The sequence below is a fragment of the Scardinius erythrophthalmus genome (assembly GCF_964197995.2).
Source record: "Scardinius erythrophthalmus genome assembly, chromosome: 1".
Classification (NCBI taxonomy): Eukaryota; Metazoa; Chordata; class Actinopteri; order Cypriniformes; family Leuciscidae; genus Scardinius; species Scardinius erythrophthalmus.
Window position 1 is genome coordinate 21,370,260 of NC_138221.1, and position 22,971 is coordinate 21,393,230.

At 38.4% G+C, this 22,971-nt stretch overlaps 2 protein-coding genes and 1 long non-coding RNA gene across 3 annotated transcripts in view; all 3 read right to left on the reverse strand.

Annotated features, from left to right (window-relative positions):
- Positions 1–764: 764 nt before the first annotated feature.
- Positions 765–5,506, reverse strand: LOC308695271 (GTPase IMAP family member 8-like; the record flags this gene model as incomplete). Its single annotated transcript, XM_081373352.1, has 3 exons — positions 765–1,729; positions 1,877–2,518; positions 5,479–5,506. The coding sequence occupies 3 exons, from the start codon at positions 5,504–5,506 to the stop codon at positions 765–767; spliced, it is 1,635 nt and encodes a 544-aa protein (XP_081229478.1).
- A 1,113-nt stretch (positions 5,507–6,619) lies between these two features.
- LOC308702523 (ecto-ADP-ribosyltransferase 5-like) lies at positions 6,620–8,576 on the reverse strand. Its single transcript, XM_081385446.1, has 2 exons — positions 8,108–8,576; positions 6,620–8,035 (listed from the first exon to the last, which is right to left on the reverse strand). Exons 1-2 carry the CDS (start codon positions 8,153–8,155, stop codon positions 7,253–7,255), a joined length of 831 nt encoding a protein of 276 aa, XP_081241572.1. The 5' UTR covers positions 8,156–8,576; the 3' UTR covers positions 6,620–7,252.
- A 1,914-nt stretch (positions 8,577–10,490) lies between these two features.
- The window catches only part of LOC308702540, a 44,283-nt gene continuing 31,802 nt past the window's right edge, over positions 10,491–22,971 (reverse strand). The window contains exons 2-4 of the long non-coding RNA XR_014031619.1: positions 11,653–11,853; positions 10,806–10,863; positions 10,491–10,565 (exon numbers count right to left, since the gene is read on the reverse strand). This is a non-coding gene — a long non-coding RNA (uncharacterized lncRNA). The remainder of the gene's footprint in view (positions 10,566–10,805; positions 10,864–11,652; positions 11,854–22,971) is intronic.

Here is a 22,971-nt window from a genome sequence, read left to right on the forward strand (position 1 = left end):
AATGGAGAGAGGCCAGACTCTCTATACAATGAAATGTATGAGGCTACTAGGGAATTGGTCCGTTAGTGATTTGAACTTCAGTGAAAGTTACATTATTACGCCATTAGATGGCAGCAAAGCCTGTCTTTATGAGTGAGTCAGAACAAGGAACAAGGAAGTTGTTTTAGCGCTGTCATGAGAAGAACAAAGACGAACATGCTTTCCTCAATGGACATATAATATTATGGACATCAACCTGTAGAATTAATGCTATATCAGATGCAGGTAATACACTCGTTTAGCCTATATCTCTCTCATAATACTATAATACTGTACTCTACATAATACGACAAGCATCAATGGAGCAACTCAACGTTCCTTGTTACCAGTTCTAAAGTGACTAGACTTTAGTAACGAAGGCTCGCGCTCAACTATTAAACTGTCAATTTGAGATCTGAATACGTGGCGGAAGACACTCCGATGTTGTTTCTTATTTATTTACACACGTGTGCCGTCGAACTGTTGTATAAATACAATATCACACTAGTAGCAGTGAGATATGGCTGTATATCAGTGATTATCTACAGGCGAATCACAGCCATGCTGATATACAGCCATATTGCACTGCCACGAGTGTGATATCATACACACACACACACACACACACATATATATATATATATATATATATATATATATATATATATATATATATATATATATATATATAAGTAAAAAACATTAAAAAGTTGAGCTTGTCAGTCTTGAGTGTTTGATGATGTTTTTCACTGAACTCCACATATTTTCTGTTTTGCTAGTTTCCCCGTTGCTCTGATTGCAAGTTGAACAGCTTCTGTACGACCGACTCCTTTGCTCTCAGCCTCCTTTATGGCACTCTCTCTCTCTTCATCGGTCACCATTAACTTCCCCATGATTTTGGCTACAGCTATGTATACTTCAGCAAAAATAATCCGCTCAGCTTCCTGTCGTGACTCCTCTACTAAACTCCAGTATATTTTCTGCCATTCTGTTAAAATGCCTCCTTTATGCTCCTGTTTGTGGTGCTTCACTTTCTCATCCAGTTTCTGCTTCTGAATCTCCCGAATGTGTTTCTCTGTTCCCTCAAACATGTCATTTGTAAAGTGTCCTCCATTTTCTTTCACCATCTTCTCTATCTTGCTATGGAGATCTTTGAATTGTGGGTAACCGGAAGACTCATTGTCCAGACAGAAGAATCTGTTTTCACAATTCTGTATAAGTTTTTTAAGATTTGAATCACAGAGCTGTAAAAACTCTTCAACGGTTTGCTTTTTCTTCTCTAACTGATCTTTATGGGTGAAGAGGATCATGGTGTATTTTTCCATCTGTTCTCCAAACACTTCTCTGAGTTGCTGCACTGTATTTTTCTCCTCCTCAGTGAATCGACCCACTTTAATGACGATGAGAAAAGCATGTGGCCCAGGAGAGGATAATGTTATACATTTTGCTATTTCAGCTATAACCTCCTTTTCATCAAGTTCAGTATCATAAAGTCCAGGTGTGTCGATCACTGAGATCTGTTTACCGATCCTCACTGTAGTTTCTGACTGACACTGTTTCGTCTGAGACTTTGAACTGGCTGAAGATTCAAACCGGTTTCTGCCGATGATGGTGTTTCCAGTGGCACTTTTTCCAGCTCCAGTTTTTCCCAGCAGAACCAGCCTGAGATCTTTCCTCTCAGGAATCGCATCTGATGGAGACTCTCCTGAAACTACAGCAGAAAGATCAATACTTATAAAACAGTCTCTATGGATTCTTCCCTTAAGATCAGTGTGATGAAATACTAGTGATTTTTAAAGTGAACAAACCGCCATTTGTTTGTAATACTGAAGTAGTTTATAAAGATAAAATAACTTACACTTTTCAATAGGATCATCCATGGTTGCTCTCCTCGTCATTTGTTCCATGATAAATTTCCCACTGTTCTCCATCATGATTCCTTTGATCTTCTGCAGTAGTTCTGGGACTTGATCACCATGTTTACTCTTGTTATTAAAACAGTGAAACTTTCCTCCACCTTCAGTCACCAGTTGCTGGAGATGTTTTTTCTTCTGTAGATGCTCATCAATGGTCTCCTCCAGATCTTCCAGTTCGTCTCCATGTGTGAACAGAATCATGATGTACTTCTGAACTTCAGGACCAAATAAACCTTTAATATAATCCAGGATCTCCTCCTCATTTTGCACAGGTTCCTCTAGAGGAACGGAGATCAGAACTGCACTGAGACCTTCTGAACATCGAGAGACCAGTTGCTCCTTCATCTTCTCCAGCTTCTCTTTATTCAGATCTGGATCCAGTAGATCCGGACAATCAATCACAGCAACCTGCTTCTCTCCAATCTGTGTTTTACCCTCACAAACTTCAGACTCATGTTTCTTAACTTTAAACTTCTTTTCTCCCAGTATAGTGTTTCCAGATGAGCTTTTCCCAGAACCATTTCTGCCCATCAGAAGAATCCGGATCACCGGATCATCTGTACTGGAGCTGATCGCTGACATCCCTGAAAGAGGCAGAAAATATGGTGTATGAATGTAAAAATTATGCAAAGTCAAGTTAATTGACATGTTGGTAGCACCCTCAGTTGATACTGTAATATATTGACGGAACAGATTTGACAAACGTGTCTATTTGTGTTTGCACTTTGCGGATGTCAAATGTTTTCATTTACAACATGTTCTGACAGCGTTATTCAGTATAGCCAGTCACAGATACCGATCAGAGGTGTTTAAGTTCCAGTCACTGCTCAAAACACCAGAGTTATAACAAACAAAGTGTAAATAAGAGATTCAGTGTGCAGTATGGACAGCTTCATTGATTATAACAGAACTTTATGAGATCGTGATGAAATGAGATGAGTGACAGCTTTTTAACTTGAATTATATCTTCAACAACCCTTAATTGAAAAATACCTTACTCATTTCTAGGCAGAAACATAGGAGGCTGGTATGTGCTGCTGCCCCCGCCGCTCTCAAAACACATCGCCATTAGCCTATATTGTAATTTTCTGCTCGACCAGTACTTTGTAGCAACACAAACTTGGTTTCTGCAGTGACTTTCAGCATCATGTTTCCTATAACGTCCGACATTACGTTTTACATGGCATGAGAAAGTCGCATAAACCACGCAAAATATGATTAGAAATGCATTTCCAAAAATGCAATTCGAATAGCATTTTAAACCACATATGAATGATAGGGGTGCGGAAAACAAATCGATTCATAAATTTCAAATCGCGATTTCAAAAATCCAATTCACACATTTTCAAAAGTGTTAGACTTCTTTAACTTCGCAGTATTACTTTAAGTTACTTAAACGTTATTCAATTGACAAGCGGTGAACAAGGACTCAATGCTTTGTTCGCGCTGACGGACGTAGATGAAGTACAGTACACACACAGATGCTCATGCAGGCGATCGCGAACTCAGTTCTCTTTAACAGCTACACACACAATTATGTCAAAATGCACATTGTGTGAGTGGACTGAAGTATTCAATGTAAACACAGTCTGTTATGGCCTATTGGTGCGTTCAAGTCCTCTTGGGAACTTGGGTTCGTACGTACGAGGTGGGAAGTCGTGCTTATAACGGCATGTGCGTTCAAGTCACTTTTGTCGGAGCAAAATGGTGGAGTACTTTCTCTTAATTAATTACACAAAAATACAGTAAGGTTCTTAAACTCTTGTTCTAGAAAATGAAGAACAAAGAAATGTGCATCAGGTGTACTTTGTATTTTTATGTTTTTAATGAATTTATGAAGCCACTGCCAACACATCGTTATATGTTGCATTGTTATATAATACTATCTATCATATTCTGTGTTGGCGATTAGCTAACTGAGCTGTTAATAGAAAAGTCTGACAATATCACAGCTAAATAACTTTAAATATTGTGTATTCCGCCATGTTAATCACTGACACGCCCCCAACTCGTAAAGATCGGAGCTTAGAGAAAATCCCGAGCTCCCCACTGGTATTTACGACATTGTGGTGGCGTTCAAGTGCGTTCAACTCGTAAATACGATCTATACGAGATGACTTGAACGCACCATATGGTTTCATTCTACGCGAACGAAAACAAAATGTGTATCCGTGCATTATTCTGTAAAGGACAGCCGTTTCATAAACTTTTGCCATACGTTTCATTAATGTTAATAAAAACACTCACTGCTTTTGACTGAATAACTTTTTTATCCTTATTATGAATCAGTTTATATTTAACTCATACAGTGAAAACTATACAGTGTTTTATTTTTACATTTGATTATTCAATTTTGGTAGTATTTCTTAATATGCTATCCGGTTCCTGATAAACATAAAGTTTATTTTTTATTTTATTTTTTATATTTTTCTATGATATTTGTCCTATTGTTTTGTAATTTGCTTCTTTGTTCCTATTTTTAATGTCAAAGTTAAAATAAAATGGCCTGCCTTGCTTTAATACAGAAGACTGCATGTAATGATTGTAATCAGCTTAAAGGGCATTTGTTGAAGAAAAACTAAATCAATTTCAAGGTTCACATTTAATTCTGTAGAATTTATTTTCTTCTAGACCTATTAAACAGTCTATCGCAGTCAAATAAGAAAAGTAACACAAAACGGTCCACTACAATCAAACTGCACATATCGAATCTAAATTTATTTTAAATTGAATCGTGAGTCCAAAAGATTCCCACCCCAAATTAATGTACTGTAGGTCAAAACGGATTTGTAAAAATCTGATTTCATGTTATTTTTTGCCGCTCAATATTTTGCTAATATATTGCTAAATATGATCAGATTCCAAACAGATACAAAAACTGGATTTAGGCTAAATAAATTAATTGAAAAATATTCGAGTTCTAAAGTAATAAATAATCTTGTAAATCTCTCACTGTACATTGCTATTCTTGTTATGGTGGTGCTTAGGATCCATTGCTGACACATTACATCTGCTCTTTACTAAAGCACCATCAGTAGTTTCAGAAGCACTCTCAGTGATTTGATTCTGGAAACGGGCCTGCCTTTAACCACAGATACAGAATCCCAATTCTATAAATGTACGTGAAGTTAAAGCGTGAACATTGTCAATTATCATACAAGTCTGATGTGATTCTTGGGCAGTTAACATAGTGATGACATGTTGTTTAAAATATATTTGATCATAGGGAGCTCTATGATCTATTCATGTTATGTAAAGTGCCATATTGATTTTGTCAGTTTCATGAAAGTGATAAGAATGGATATCATGCATGATCGATTTTGTTGTGCTGCTGGCCGGAGGCACCATGAAGTCTTACTTGAACAAACAGAACTTTGTTGTCAATCTGTCCCACTACTAAGAAGCTACAGTTCACATTTCAGTCTATTCTCAAACTTTTATTTAGAGTAAACAAAGTGGAGAACATTATCAACTACAAGCCAAATTAACTTGTTGAAGTCAAATGCATAACAAAAGTAAAGAGTGTGAACAGACGATCTCTTACCTGAGGGTGGTTCAGCCCCTGTCGCCATCTTTACAGTATAACAATCCACAAAATGGCTTCACAGAAAATAAATGCAATTCACATCATAAGAAACATCTCAATATATGTTTTCAATGGTTTATATTGTCAACATATTTGCATAAAACATAACGTTGCAGAAAAAAACTCACTTGGAGCTGAGCTTTCACTTTATGCCTGTTTTAACAGTTTAATGTTTTTTTTTTGTTTTTTTTTTACAGAAGTTTTATTTTATTTGTACCTAGCTCTCCTTATTTGTACACTTCTTTACGGTCTCTTACCTGAGGGTGGTTCAGGCCCTGTCGCCATCTTTACAGTATCTGATAACAATCCACAAAATGGCTTCACAGAAAAGAAATGCAATTCACATCATTAAAAACATCTCAATATATGTTTTCAATGGTTTATATTGTCAACATATTTGCGTAAGCTGTTGATATGATTGACATATTTGCTGAGCTGCTGTTCAGGCGTCATTCAGCTTTAGTTTCACTTCCGTTTTGCTTCTACTTGTTGCAATTTCATCATCGTCCTGTTTTGTCCCCTGTAGCGAATTCCTGCATGTTCTTTCTCTGTCAAATTTCATTTGTAAATTCTTCCAAATCTTTGATTTGTAGTTGAGAGCAAGAATAATCAGTTGTTGACACACAAGACATTCAGCACAAATGAACTGAGAATCAGCAAGTGTTTGTTTGATAAACTTTATTCATTTTGTCAGAAATAATCTCCCACAGATGCTGAACAGTTTGATAAAGCCTGTATGAAAGCGTCTCGAAGTGAGTCGATCGTCTGAAACTCCTTCTCCTCCCGGAGGAACTGAAGCGAATCAGCACAGAACCGCATTCACACTGACATCAGCCAGTCTTGTAAACCTGTTTGCTGTGTATCCAGATGTATTTATATTCCCCCTAAATGACTAAGATTTCCATCACACATCTCCATAACCTGTACAAATCAAGAAGATTTGGAATTACCTTTAGGTTTTTAGCGCTGTCCGCTGGTTAGAAATTCCCAAGGGGAGTCTGTGCCAAACTCAGTCTGGATGTTCGTGCTCTTGAGGCTCGATGGGATTTTTGTCCAGGTTCAGATAGTTTTCAGAAGAAAATCACTCTGAGACTTGTTATAGAGAAGTTTACGAATCACCACTTTCAATGGTTTCGTTTTAATAACAAAGTACAGAATAAAAATCAACATTAGAAAAATACGAGTATCTTCACCACAAGGATCGGCCTCGAACAGTTGAATCTCACAATTTATACCCTTCAGAAATCACAGGGTTTTCCCTTAAGCACAAAGCATTTGCATCACATACAAAATGGCATCAGCATTTGGCAAGACAGCTTCACAGCAAACGGTCAGTTTGGGCTTAACTTTCTCTTCTCCTTGGGAATTTAAAATGGAAGTACACATTAAAATGTCACATAACTCAACAATCCCAAAGGTCAATGAACTTCACATACTTTCTTGATCTTGAGTTTTGTGCTCATTGTTCAGGTTATCACTGTAACCCTTACAAATTACAAGTTTATTTACCATATTATAAACCAGTTTTGAATTTGGTTGATACAATTACAATTATTTTAAAAGTTGTATTATCTGCATATTTTGCAAAGACTCAGATCTCAGTTTTCCAATATATTAAATCAGCTCCTTTGACTTCTCCCACTGCTGACCAGCGCATGAATATTTGATTCAATAAAGCATGACAATCAATTTGATGTTTAATAACAACAAGAAACATGCAGTGTTTATCTGATTAGTAGCTAACCACAGAGCAAAAAACGATTAAAATTAATAAAACATTTAAAAAAGCAACTTGGTTTCCACCGCTTGCTGCTGCACACTTCAGGTCACTTCTTGTTGTATAGCTTTTCAAAATGTACACAGTTTCACACCAGGGATCATTCTGCTTCACTTCACTGACTGTAAATGTCTCGTATGGAGGAATCAGCACCTCTTTCTGATCAGGAAACTTTGAATATTTTGTCAGCTCAGCACCTGAACAAGTGTAGATTTCAAAACAAGATTTAGTTCCAAACTTGTTTGCTGCTATACTACGATCAAGAGAGGATGAGGCAAACTGGCCAAAACGAACTTCTTTGCCCTTAACATCCTTATCAAATTCAACTTTAGTACCACGGTAAGTGTCGTAGCATTTAGTTTGTGTTTTCTTCAGAATCTGTATCGCTTCTGTTAACCAAAAGTGAAGTGAATACCATGAATAGGTCCCGTATTTATATTTTTGTTTATCAGTATGAACAGCATTATTGAATTCCTCATACAGCTCATGAGATGTGTACACATAAATGGCAACTGAATGATTCTTTGACAAATTATCTCCTGGTGGTTTGTGATTCTTTTCAGCATCTGTCCAAACTCTTGCAAATACATAGTTAGATGACATTTCCTTCTCCAGAAATTCTGTCTGCACTCGATGCTCCATCTTCTTTGAACACCTGTTAAACCAACTGTAAAATTGGTCATCAACTGAATTCTCTGCCATATCCAGTGGAAGTCCTTCAGCAGCATGTCTGTGATCCTGCAGTGAGAGGAATCATAATGATCAATCATCAGTATTCATCTCTGTAATATTACTCAAACACAAGCTCACCTGTAGAACAGCTGAAATGAGAAGAAGAGCTTTAATGATCAACAGCATCTTGATTCAGTCGAATCCCTCAGATGATCCAGTAGATCTAGTGAAGCGCAGACAAGAAACACAACCAGGTTTCACACATACAAAATCCATGTGATGTTCACTGATATATATCCATTTTTAAAACTAAGTTAAAAACACATCTTTTTATTTCAGCTTTCTTGTCAGCCCGCTGATTTTGCTTGCACTGTCTTTACCTCGTGCTCAGTGCACTCATGTATGCCATTTGAGGGTGTTTATATTTTCTCTGCATCTTGGCCTTTTATGTACTGTGTCTATGTCCCAAGCTGACTGTACTGTCTACTGTCAGTGAATTCCATCTTGGATGTAGCTGCATTTTTTTTTTTTGTATGTTCTTTACTATACCAATTTGTACAGTGTCCTTGGGCACCTTGAAAGGCGCTTTTCTAAATAAAATGTATTATTATTATTATTATTATTATTATTATATGCACTGTAAAAATACACCTATTTCAACTTAAAAACTTAAGTTCAGTTGGTGCCTAATTTTTTAATAATCATCAACTTGGCAGTGCAAGTCATTTCAACTTAAATTATATTAAGCTGACTTAAATTTCGATTTTCAAAAAAGTTGAAATTTCTTAAAATTTTTGATAAGTTAAAGTAATGTAATGTAAATACATATGTTGCCATGACTTATTCATCAAGCGTGCATGTGCGATCTGGGCTATTTCTAGCCAGGCTGATAAGCATAATGCAGTTCAGGTGCGTTTGTGACGAGAGTCGATACTCAGGTGACGGCCCTCTCCTGTGGTATTATAAGACGGAGGTGCCAATGTGACAATATGATAACTAATGTATGTGTGCATATTCTGGGACAATGTGTGTGTGTTGTATGATAAGAAAGGACCCTTCATTACACAAGACAGTATATTTGTTCTCACTGAGAAAGTGAAAATGAAAAGAAACTTAAAGAAATGCCCACAAATAACCCACTTTCTCAAGTACTTTGAAGTTCATCCAACAAATATTGAAAACTCAATTGAATTTTAGGACTTTGATTGCACTTTATTTTACAGTACATGACCATGTGTACTAACTGTATTCACCTTACAGTGAAGGTTAGGTTTAGGGGTAGGTTCAGGGTAACCTGGCTACGCCTTCCTATGTACTTCCGCTCAATTTTCATTTTCCTTCAGTACATCGTCTGGGTTTTTCATATTTTTTGCGGGTTTTCTCCGGTAAATTTTTTACCGGTCCAATCAGCGTACAGAGGGAGTGGCTGAGAACGATGACGTCGAGGTTGTGCGCTAGTTTGAGTTGAAGTTTAGTCATGACCAAACGTTAGCGATTGGTTATGGCAGATCCAGAGTGACTCTGGGCAGATCCAATAGTTTTAAACTTAAACAGAGTACCCGCCTACAAGGAAGTCAACGCTTGTCAATGTACGAGAGTCTGGTAGGACCAGGCTAGGTTCAGGGTACACAGCAAAATCCCCAGAGTTAAATTATCTCTGATCAGAGTACATATGGTCCTACTCTAAAGAGTGTTAAAAAAAGTTATTGAAATAATTCAGTGATTAATTAAGTGAAGATTGAGCATTAGTGATGAACACCTGCTGTTAACAAGCAGAATCACTGAAGGAAAGAGAAACAACAAGAACACAAAATAGAGAAACACAAGAGCTACAACATATTTCAGCCACATATTTTTTTTTGTCCTAAGAAAACAGCTATTTCTGACCTCTGTATCATTACTATCAGCTTTTATTATATTTTATAACATGCGCAGGATAGAGTAGTGATGAAAGTACAATAAAAAAAGCAAATGTTATGTTATGTCCAAGGGCGTATTGTTTTTCTCTTGTGCATATGTTTAAGGTCATTGCTGTGTATTTTGCAGTCAATAAAGCTGCATGTGTTCTGCACACCAGAACATCAAATAAACAAATACCAAATAAACAAAATTGTTTATTCAAATTTTTTTATATGGAGAGTGTTTAACTGATAGCCTGACAAGCCAGACCCACATCAAGATGTTGAGTCTGGGAACTCACCATTGGCACAATCCGAGGGGCGGGATAAACGGTTGTCTTTCAAATTCCCTCTGCACGCAATAGGACAGCGCTACAACCAACCAGAGCAAAGAAGGCGACATATCCGAACACATCTACCTTTTTTATGAATGACTTCAGTGCCGTTCTTTGTTCTTTTCTCAAAGTTAACTTCAAGTCTTCCAGAGTCGCGGCCAAAGCTGATTCGAAAGGCCACTGTTCGCCAGAAGCAGCAGCTCCTCTTTGTTTTCAATTAGCAGGGAATTCACTCTGAACCGTCACAACTCTGCCGTCATTATGTTAAGCCCGCCCGCCGACTCTATACACGATGTGATTGGCCTGACTAGAGTTTGGTTTCTCCAGCTCGCAAGCCAATGGAGAGTTGCTAGACGACACTGACTGCAAAATAAAATTTGATTTCAAGGCTATTAAACTGATGGAAACAGGTTTAAATCGAAAGCATGGTTTTCAATTAGCCCATTATGAGAATTTATGTCTTTTCACTCTTATTTTACAGAGTACAATGTTTAAATTTAAAGGCCCTACTACCACAGGAATTAAAACTTTAAATACTTTAGATAAGTGTTTAAAAAAAAAAAAAAATCATCTTGGCAGCAACTGTGTGGAGAGATTTATTACCTGCAGGTGTGGAAGGTTGATCTTTAGTGAATCCAGACAGATCACAAGAGTAATGCTTCTTAGAAAACAAAAACAGCACTAAACATTAATAAACTGCACTCTTAAAATGAAACATGTTTCTACGAGTTCGTTTACCATCAAAATGACTTCGAAGCTGTTATATTAAGGTACAAATCTTGAATAGTGTGCCTTTAACAAAGGTTGCTAGAGGTGCTAGTCCGCAGTGTTTAGCTGTACTGTCAGTTCAAATGCTCTTCCTACAGTTAGTTTACCTGTTCTGTCTGTTACCTGTGAGAGAAGGAGCCTGATTGGTGCACAACACTCAATAAACATGATCAGACACTGATCATGTATAAAATATGTATATAAATATATATAAATGGCCTATATGGCCCACAATTATGAGCTCAAGATTTTAGTAAATTTTGAGAACATTATTACATTATGAACATTTTATTACAACAATAATGTAATACTTATTACATGATGTAGTTTTTACATTTTGAGCTGCTACAAACAGTTTTCTGTTGGTTTTTGGCCTTGAATGAGATCAAGCAGTTTCTGCAGTATTTGTAGTGTACAGCAAAATAGTTTTATAATCAAAACTAGTAGTTTTCTCCCTCTACACACACACACACACACACACACTTAAACAGAACTATAATGTGAATCTCTCACACTAAAGTTACAGTTCATGTATCAGCAGAGGCATTTCCTAAACTTTTATTTGGAGCAAAAAGTCAATTGCAAACCAAAATGAACTGTTTAGTTAAATATGAACTCCCTCCCTCCACCTAAACTAAACTATCCCTAATGTACACACAGTGTAACAGACGGTGTCTCTTACCAGAAGCTGCTGGAGCCGTCGCCACCTTCACTGGATCTGACCGATCACATGAAAGTCCATGATAACACTTCACAGATGCGATGGTTTGCAATGGTTTATAGTGCCATCATATTTGCATAAAACACATCTTGCTGTTCAGCTTGAGTTTCAGTTCTGTTCTGCTCCTCCTTGTTGCAGTTACATACTCTTCCTGTTATTTTCCTGTGGAAGATTCTATTTACATTTTTATTTCAGGATTCTTTGATGAATAGAAAGATCAAAAGTACTGCATTTATTTGAAATATAAGCTTTTGTAACATTATAAAATGTCTCTTAATGTCTCAAATGTAACATTTGATCAATTTAATTAATCCTTGATGAATATTTTTTATTTATTTTTTTATTTCTTTCCCCCAAAGAAATAAGCAGGGCGACTGGGCGGCGCGGGCAGAGCAAGACGCCTGGGCGGTGCGTCAGGGACGGCTGTCACCTCCGGGATGATCTCGTGTTAGGAGCCACCGGACAGTCAGCTGAAGAGGCCCCTCTCCTCCTTCTCCAGACCACCGGACTCGAGACCACCGAAACCCGGGACCCCCGGAACTGGGACCCCCGGACTCAGGACCACCGGACTCGGGACCACCGGAACTGGGACCACCGGACTCGGGACCACTGGAACAACATCCACTGGAACAGTCACGGAAGGATTCTTCCTTCTCCTCCTCCATTTCGGGACCACCGGAACTGGGACCACCGGAGTCGGATCCTCCTGGACCACCCAATTAGGGGAAGCAACAACTGCCCCTTCCAGGGGAACTGTAGCCACTACGGGCACCTCCAGGGAGCCTGGAACCTCTTTAGCAGGAGGATTACTGTGACGCTCCAAGGAATTCACAAATTCCTCAAACGTCAAATGATTCAACGCTCTCATTATCAGGAAGTTGATGGGTTCATCAAGGGCGTAATTAAACAAGTCCTTAAGAGCCATAACACCAAGCCCCAGTCCTTCTGCAGCAGCGCTGAACTTCATGGCAAACTCTCTCATGTCAGTCCCCTTCTGACGAAGGGAACTCAAAGTGCTGAACTTTACAATGCGCTCATATTATGGGCAGAAAATAGGAGGCTGGTGTGAATCCTTCCGCTGAATCCTCATCTTGGTCGGTTCGTTCTGTCACGATAGGTCAAAAAAGTGAAGCAAGGATCCAAGTGCAGGTAAGGAATTTATTAAATAAACAAAATAAAAATACAAACAAAATCTCCCCGTGGGGGAAAACGAGGCAGGCATAAGTCAGGAACATAACACAAGGGAAACGTAGACAACGAACCGACACAGACTGCAAACAAGAGGGGACTTATAATAGGAAACTAATCTGGGGGGGAACAGGTGGAAGAACTCAAACAATAATCAGATAACAAGTGGGAGGGATCAGACAATGACATGAGCACATGGCCCAAAATAACAAAACACCCATGTGCAGCACAAGACAGGACAGGCATGTGACAGTTTTCAACACTGATAATGATCAGAAATGTTTCTTGAACATCAAGTCATCATGTTAGAGTGATTTCTGAAGAATCATGTGACACTGAAGACTGGAGTAATGATGCTGAGAATTCAGCTTTGATCACAGGAATAAATTACACTTTACGATTTATTCACTGTTTTACACTGGAATAATATTTCACTGTTTTTACTGTGTTTTTGTTCAGATAAATGCAGAGTCTTTTGTCCAGTGATGCGTCTATATAGTCGATATTAATCTCAATATTAAATCATGTATTCATCATAAGAACACAGCAGTTGTTGTGTTTATAAACTGATAGATGTCAGTCTATAATGAAATAAAACCGTATATTTTAATGAATATGATAATGTAAAGACATTATCATATTCATCAATATACGGTTTCATTTCAAGTTGATTTGGGGACTTTAGCTCAGCAAATACTGATATACGAGTGTAATCACATTCAGCTTGTTTTAGATCGATGACAGTTTCATCTCTATTCTCTTTTGCAGTTCAGACTGAAACGAGTGACTGAAGAACAGCTTATTTCTGACCAGCATGAAGCGCTACACAAATAAATGAAATGATTTCAGAGGGTGTGTGTGTGTGTGTGTGTGTGTGTGTGTGTGTGTGTGTATTTTGAGTGTTCACACATCAGTGTAAAGTGATGAGTGATAATCGAGTGTAATATCAGTAAGAGTCTCTTCACCTTCTTTGATTTTGTCGTCTAGTGGAAACGGATCGTCCGGCTGCATGTTAGCAGCGATAAGAACAGCTCTGGAGTCCTCCAGCACCTGCACCTGCACACACACACACACACACACACACACACACACACACACACACACACACACACACACACACACACACACACACACACAGACAGATCAGACTTGATCAAATGCTCTATATCAGACCAGGGTGGGAATTATGTAATTTTAGGGGCAAGGCCATTTTGCCTCCACCTTTTCTTTTTTTTTAGGGGCACCAAGGCCATATGACAGGGCACAAAGGCCATTGAGTACAATTCGATGGTTTTCCCATTCAGATTATACCATAACATCCTAATTTGGAATAAGACATGGATTATGACTTTTTTTAATAAAAAAAAAAAATAAAAAAACATTTTTTAATGAGAGAGAGAGAGAGAGAGAGCACCATTACATCCAGAAGGTATACACCCTCACACAACAATAGAAACAACATAAATGCCAATAAAAGCATTCAAAATATTCATTCAGTCCTCTATATCATGTGAGTGTGAGAGAGAGAACCATTTCATCCAGAAGGTATACACCCTCACAATCATTATCGCTCAGCGCTCAACGCAGTTTGCTTCACGCTACACTCAAATCGCCCCCCGCTCGCTCCAAAAAAGGAAAAAAATCTACATGTATATCACTTGTAGCGGTCCCCAAGCTTTTTTTGCGCCACAGATCAGTTTAATATCAGACAATATTTTCACGGACCGGCCTTCAAGGTGTAGCGGATAAATACAACAAAATAAAATTATACGAACGGCATAAAAACTGGGGTATTTTTTTTAGCCTATAATAATAAACGTGAATCCAATGTGTGGGCCTACTAGCAACTTTATTAGCAGCGTCCTCTAACATCGCGCCTAAAAACAACTGAGAAACACAAACAAAATGCCCCCAAAAGAAAAGAATCTCTATGTTTTCGGTGCTGATGCGATGTAAGGGTGGCGCTGCTGCCAATAAAGCACCTAAAAGCTGTCACAACGAACCGGCAAAATAAATGATTATGAATATGTAAAATATAGCAGGAGACATTTTAATTGTTTACTAATAAACCAGTTTTTTTTTTGTTTTTTTTTATGTCTGTGTCGGCTGGAAAGATGCTGACTCGCGATCTTCGCAGTAGTGAACGCGCCAGAGAGAAATGCACATTTCATACGAATTACATAAGAGAGAAGTCTGTTTTCTTTCGTTTTGAATTGTTCTGTTTAAAAGTAGACATTTCAAGATTTATATATATGTCTCAGGTCTGTGAGGCAAATAGGCTATACGCGGAGTTTCAGTTCATTTATGAGACAAGCTCCAGTTTCGCCGGCGCCTTCGTGTCGTGATTATCTATTTTCTAATATATTCACTTCTAATTTATTAAATCCAGACAACTGGTTGATGAAACATTGAATAAAATTAAGATACAATTAATACAAAACGAAATTAAATTTAAAGACAGGCTTTGTGCTTTCTGCTTGAGGTCTCTGTGAAAGTTTTATAAAGCAGTCTTTTAGTGCCGCTTTGAGCGCTCACGTCCGTAACGGAGAACTGTCCAGTCTGTAACATTGTTTTTTTGTGTGTGTGTGTGTGTGAAATAAATTTCTAAATAAATGCGACTTATAGTCCAGTGCGACTTAGGCTAGGCCTAGCCTATGTGTTTTTCTTCTTCATGGCGCATTTTTTGACTGTTGCGATTTATACTCCGGAGCTACTTATTAATAGTAGGCTACACCTGTATGACTTTTCATTTTTCTTTTTGAAGTACTTTTTGAACTCCATTATTGAGCTGAGTTTTGACTGAAAATAGTCTACTGTTGATGACTGTGCAAGACAGATGGATTCAGGGTCAGGCTTGACTGAGCATGCTCCAGACTCGTGGTGTGAGTGGAGCGAAACTGGAGCGGGAAATAGGGCGACGCTCCGTCCTTTTGAAATTGTCGCTCTGCGCTCTGTCCAAGATCCGCTCGCTCCCGCTCCACTCTGCTAACATGCTCTGCTTTATATGGAACTTGGACAGGGCCAGGGCACACAGGCCACTGTGGCCGTACAATGATTTTTTTTTCACGGGGCATGAAGGCCAAAGTGTAGGGCAACGGCGGCCATGGCCGCGTGGCCGCGGTATAATTCCCACCCTTGTACAGACATGTATTTTGAGCTAGCTGTCACAAAAATAGACTGGACTCTGAGGTTTTGCTAACTTTATAACCTAGAAGAGAACCACGAAGTACTTTTGGCAGATTTTGACACATTGGTAAAACAAAAATCTATTTCAGTGACTGCAGCACTGCGTCGGTTACTACAGTGTGTGCAGAATTATTAGGCACGTTGATTTTCTGATCATATTTTATTTCCAGGAACATTTTGCCAATTCCAAACCATATTAAACTTAATAACTACTATTAATTTTCTATTTAATCATGTCTATAAGTGATATATAATTGTTCATGAAGGCTGGAAATGAAAAATGTCTTATTTTCAGGTGTGCAGAATTATTAGGCAAGTTTTCTTTTACAGATAAAATAAGCCAAAAATGAGATTTAACAAAGACTGAAAAGTCAAAAATTATTAAATCCCCATGAGAAGAATGCAAAACTAATGCAATACTAGAGATTACAGTTAAGGCATGACCATTGGACAGTGAAATGCTCATTGGGTCAGCAGGGTCAGACAAAAACAGGTGGAGAAGAATTCATCTTCCAGAATACGTTTTAATACGTTTTGTGAGTTTATTTTTAGTCCATCTCCTACCCTGAAGTCCGTTTTGCAGAGATGGACTAAAAATTAACTCCCAAAACGTATTAAAATGTATTCTGGAAGATGAATTCTTCAAACAGTGGTAGAAGAGGATGTGGTGCTGGTCCTTCAAGAGTCACTCTCAATCTGTCTATAATAAATAAATAAAGTCTATAAAGCCTATAAAAAACAGTCTTCATGTATTTAACAACACTTCAGCTTGTGACTTTTATTAAGAGGGGGTCATTTTTTAGGATTCTTTGCCTAACCCAAGTCTCTGAGACCCTGACACCTTGCTCTTCTGGAGACTCCAGGTAGGTTGCAGTTCTGGAAAATGGTGGTGCTGGAGACTAAAGGGTTCCCGATGGTTTCACACTTAATTCTTCACCTTAATTCTTCATTCTTTTGCAGTTAACATGTGTTTTTTCTTCTCCACCTGTTTTTGTCTGACCCTGCTGACCCAATGAGCATTTCACTGTCCAATGGTCATGCCTTAACTGTAATCTCTAGTATTGCATTAGTTTTGCATTCTTCTCATGGGGATTTAATATTTTTTTACTTTTCAGTCTTTGTTAAATCTCATTTTTGGCTTATTTTATCTGTAAAAGAAAACTTGCCTAATAATTCTGCACACCTGAAAATAAGACATTTTTCATTTCCAGCCTTCATGAACAATTATATATCACTTATACATGATTAAATAGAAAATTAATAGTAGTTATTAAGTTTAATATGGTTTGGAATTGGCAAAATGTTCCTGGAAATAAAATATGATCAGAAAATCAACGTGCCTAATAATTCTGCACACACTGTACACTAACCATCATGTTAACGATCGATCAGCCTAACAGGATTTGATTTGGTAAGGTTACAATTCATTCATATTGAACATTAAAGGGCACCTATTATGCCCCTTTTTAGAAGATGTAATATTGGTCTTGGGTGTCCCCAGAATGCATTTGTGAAGTTTCAGCACAAAATACCCCACAGTTAATTTATTATAACCATTTGAAAATGTCATTTTTGGGGCCTGTTTTAAAAAGAGCTGTTTTGTGTGTAGCACTTTAAATGTAAATGAGCTGCATATCCCCGCCCTGCTGGACCCAGATGATGAAGAGAGTCCGGCACAGAATAAACACGAATGAGAATGGACTAAACGTCTCGGAATGGTTATTTGATACATTTATGTACTTACAAAGTTTTAATCGCGTCCCCTTTGCAATTTTGGATGTGCAACACACACACACACACACACACACACACACACACACACACACACGCGAACTGTGATAATGTTCGCGCAATTTTTTGAAACTACACACACACACACTACTGTGAAGTAGGGCTGGGCGATTTAAATCGCGATATTGTTATGCGCATCTCGTCAGTAAAGCCGGTTCCTTGATTAGTAGTAAATCGCCATCACCTGCTTTCAGATGAAGCGGCATTTAGGGCTGAGGAGATAATTAAGTGATTCATTTAGTGATGATTGAGCATTATTGAAGACACCTGATGTTAACAAGCAGAATCACTGAAGAAGAAAATCACAAATTGTAAGTTACCATTAAGGTGATGGGTGTTTGCTTTAGTTGGGCTCTAGACCATTATATGTTTACTTTAATATTTACTGTTGTTTGTCTGCTGTTATTGATTTATAACAGTTAAATGAACAAAGTAAAATGTTATCTTATAGTGTTGGTTATGTTTTGACATAATCATGCTGTGATCTGAAAAATGAAACATATTGAGATAGTTTGGTTTAACTTGTTAGCAGCAGTTTTGTGATTCTTCAGCCTATGATTATCAGTACTTTACTTATAATTCAAAATATTTAATAAACATTGTTCTGATCAAAAAGACATTCAGACATATTCATTTAAAACACATACATCAATAATCAGCCTGTGAATCTCAACAATGGTGACAATAATAAAGCATGTTGCAGTGGCTGCCACCAATCACAACTCATTAATGGCTCCCATCATGCATTGCGGTATGAATAAATTATGATCTGAATTGTCTATGTAATTTACTTTTCCTCATTGACTATTCTGCTCCTCACCATTGTTGAGATTCATAGACTGAATCTTGACATCTGTGTGTGCCTAAAAGAATGATTTTTTTTTTAAAACAACTTTTAAGAAATCCTTTATATTATATCAAAAATTCTGGCCATTTATTCAGATTCACAGTTATGCTGTAACAACATAAATCGAAGTCAGAAAGAAGGATTTTAATGAGTTCAGTGATCAAGTTCAAATGATGATTGTCATAATATAACCAACACCATCAGATCACTTTTTATTCTTTGTTCAACTGGCAGTTTTAACTCAGATACAACCACCAAACAAAATCTAAAGTATTCATAAAAGGGTCAGAGCCCAACTAAAGCAACTACCCATCACAATAATGGTAACTTACAATTTGCGATTTTCTCCTTCAGCGATTCTACTTGTTAACATCAGGTGTCTTCAATAATGCTCAATCATCACTAAATTAATCGCTTAGTTATCTCATTAACTTAAACACTCTTGAGTGTGGACTCATACACTCCCAGGAGTGTTAATTTAACACTGGAGTTTTTGCTGTGTACAAAGAGCCGTAGTTAACTGACAAGCTGAGCCATATCGCATTAAATATCGCTGGCGATACGTCCGCGATATTGATGCGATATGGCTCAGCTTGTCAGTTAATTACGGCTCTTTGTAGTAAATGCCGCTCCATCTGAAAGCAGGTGATGGCGATTTACTACTAATCAAGGAACCGGCTTCACTGATGAGATGCGCATAACAATATCGCGATTTAAATCGCCCAGCCCTACTGTGAAGTACAAACGATTTTTTTTTATTATTTCTTAAGGGGAGGGAGATATACGTTTATATAGCCTACTGTCTATGGAGATAGAGCAGACCTTAATTTATTTACATTTGTAAATGCTGCAAAAAAAAGCCTACGTGACATAAAACTGTCTGACGTTGTTTGTTGAGACATCCTATGACGACGACAATAAATAGCTTTAGACGCATTTGTTGTTGAACTGGCTGACATCGATTGAAATGACTATTTGCTCAAAAATCATAAAATACACTTACTTTTTCTGGAGGTGACGTTGGATCGCGAACTGTAGGCAACGATCCACACTTGAGGATTAACTTTGACCCTCGTTCACTAAACAGTCTGAATCTCGTATTTAGGAAGTTTAAGTGGTGCCTTTTCTTCATAAATAAAATCCATCCGCTGCGTTTTCAGTGGCTCTGATGTCAGTGAAGACTAGTATGTCCATTCTTACATCCCACAACAGAACACCTACACTTCTTAGGAGACATTACCGGCTGTCGTTGAAACAATGGAGGATGCAGATCACCGAGGGCGGGGTCTATGCCAAAACCAGATGTCAATCAAATCACGTCGGTGGGGCTTAGCTCATTTCTACGTCACAGTGAGGGAAATCTAGAACAGGGTGTTCTGAGACAGTGCTTATGATTTATTGAGATAGTAAAAAAACTACTGGGTGGATTTTTATCATTCTAGGGTGGTTTTGCTCACACACTGCCAACACACATTTATGTTCAAACACCATGTAAAAGTGAATTTTGCATAATAGGTGCCCTTTAAGAAAGCTTACCTGTACGCTTGTGCCAAGGTCCAGAAATGAGCTGTGTGCAGTGCTGTACGTTGGTGTTGATCTCCCAGTCAACCAAAAATCGATGGATTTTCAATCATATTTCCCGGTCAACTATATATCGATGCATTTTCAATCATATTTCCCGGTCAACTATATGCCGACGACTCTACAACAACAGTGTCGTTTCCCGGTCAACTATAAATCAATGACTTTTCAACATTCAGCGATCGCCTGGTAAACCAAATATCAATCATAGAAAACTATAGATCAGTGTTGTTCCAATATTGTTGTCAAGTATGCTTTATTGTCAGTTCTTCCACATGTACAGTACATACATACAGAGAATTGAAATTGCATTACTCTCAGACCCATGGTGCATACAGATAACATTAACAATAAAACCTAAAAATGTAGATCAAGTATAATATATACAATACAACTATCTAATAAGTAATAAAAAAAGCAGCGCAAGAAACATGGCAAGTAGAGTGTAAACCAGTGTAGTGAACAAAGATTTTAGTGGTCCTGGTTCCGTGGAGCCTAGGGCAGAAGGGGGGGGGGAGGGGGGGGGGGTAATTTCGGGAGCGAGTTCAGCTTCCTGAAAGCCTGATGAATGAAGCTGTCCTTTAGTCTGCTGGTCCTGGCCTGGAGACTCCGCAGTCTCCTCCCTGATGGCAGCAGACTGAAGAAGCTGTATGACGGGTGAGTGGGATCACCTGCAATGCAGAGGGATTTGCGGGTGAGACGGGTTCCATAAATGTCCTGGAGGGAGGGAAGAGAGACACCAATGATCTTCTCAGCTGCTCTCACTATGCGCTGTAGAGTCTTCCGGCAAGATGCGTTACAGGCCCCATACCACACAGTGATGCAGCTCGTTAAAATGCTCTCAGTGGTGCCTCTGTAAAAGGAGTACATGATGGGGGGCGGGGCTCTGGCTCTTCTCAGTTTACGGAGGAAGTAGAGACGCTGCTGTGATTTCTTGGCCAGTGCTGCTGTGTTGTAGCGACAATGCCTGACATGCGGTCACATGCTGTTCCAATTAGTAATTCCTTGTCTCCAAACAAGTCCTTCATTGTCTTTTTAGACAACGGGTCTGTCCACGGCGTCGCCAAGTCTACTTGGACATGTCAAAATTGCAATCTGGTTAATAATTTACCCAGAGGGACATTTGAGCCATAAAGAGGACCCTGTTTTTAAGAACCCCTTTGTAAAACCCCCCTGGTTCAGCATGGACTTCCTGTGATTTTACAGCCTCGTGACATTCCACACACACACACACACAGATTCGTGGACTTTCAACCAGAAACCCACCACGAGATGCAACTGAAGCACATTGCCATATATGGACTTCCACATAGTAAAATTTCATTTTACCATTCATTACAAATTTATAATAGAGGTGTGGCTTGCTAGAGTAAAATCTTTAATTCTGAAGGTTCATTGAAAGAAAATCACTCCATAGTGTCTTGTAACTCGACCTGGTTCGATCTGGTAATTTGCTCATAAAATTGTATGGCCCCAAAGCTGCAGCTCATCCAGTTCCTTGGCAAACCAACATTCCAACACATTTACTTTTCATGGAACTCTTCAGAGAAAACTCTTCAAATGTTTGATACATATTCCTTTGTTTCCCAGGTGCCTTCACTTGCCATAACGGAAACGCTGACAATTTTATTGTGTGTTTAATCAAACTTTGTGTGTGTGTAATTATGCATATAGATGTAACATGATGTTTCCCCGACCTTTATCTGTCATAATTAGTATCTGTCTGACCGTCCTGTTTTAATTCAACCCGTCACACATAGTAAATTACAGTAAGATGTATTGTTCCGGGTGTACAATCTTAAGAAGAAATATGAATTCTTTCTCTCATAAGACATATGGTGAAAGTAGGCGTTTTCTTCTTCACACAAAGAGAATTTTCCCGCTTCAGAAAAGACAATCTGATTCGCTGTCGTTCCAAGAGAAGGCGTAAACAGATGTTTGTTAAAAGGCAGAAACCCCCTCATCACACTCTCTTCCTTCTTCGCTCACCGCTCTTCTCTCATCGATCCCGCTGACCTCCTCCTCCTTCTCCACATGCAGCGCTGCTCCAGATGAACGGGCCTTGCCTTGGCCTCTGGGACACATGGCCCGCACCATGAAAAAGCCTGCCGTCTCTGCAACCAAGATCTGAAACATCTCCCGTCCCGGGAGACGAACCTAATTTTCGCACTTAAATTCAAGTAAGCCTTTACATCGTCTTGCGAAACGACCCAGAAGACGAAGCCAGACGCAAACCAGCCGGACACGCGCGCCTCTTTTACAGCCTCACCAGAAAGAGCACAGAATTCTGCAAGTATATTGAGTTTGATAAAAGCTGTTTTCCGGGTGTCTATCTCTTAGGTCTGTGAATTAAGTTACCCTTCTTCCTTTTCTCTTCTCTTTCTTTCTTTCTTTCTTTCATTTCATTCTGATCACTTATGTTATTGTTTGGTTATCTGTTTGTTTGTTTATTGTTTGCATTTTTACGTACGTTTATATTCGTAGCTCATATAATCTTTAGTCACATTTATTAAAATCCATTTATACTTTTCACTGTCTCCGTGTTTGAAAACCCACCATTCTAAAGTCAATGAAACAAAAGATCTTAAGCTACAAGCTCGATATTAGACTACATTCAGTAGTTTTAATTAATAAACTCAATAAAGTTTAATGTTCGTGGCCAGGACATAAACTTCCTTGAAGTTTGT

Excerpts from the sequence above, each read along its gene's own strand:
- LOC308702523 (XM_081385446.1), bottom strand. The coding sequence starts at position 8,155 with ATGCTGTTGATCATTAAAGCTCTTCTTCTCATTTCAGCTGTTCTACAG. Across the intron at positions 8,036-8,107 it reads TCATTTCAGCTGTTCTACAG|GATCACAGACATGCTGCTGA; the intron begins GTGAGCTTGTGT and ends CTCTCACTGCAG.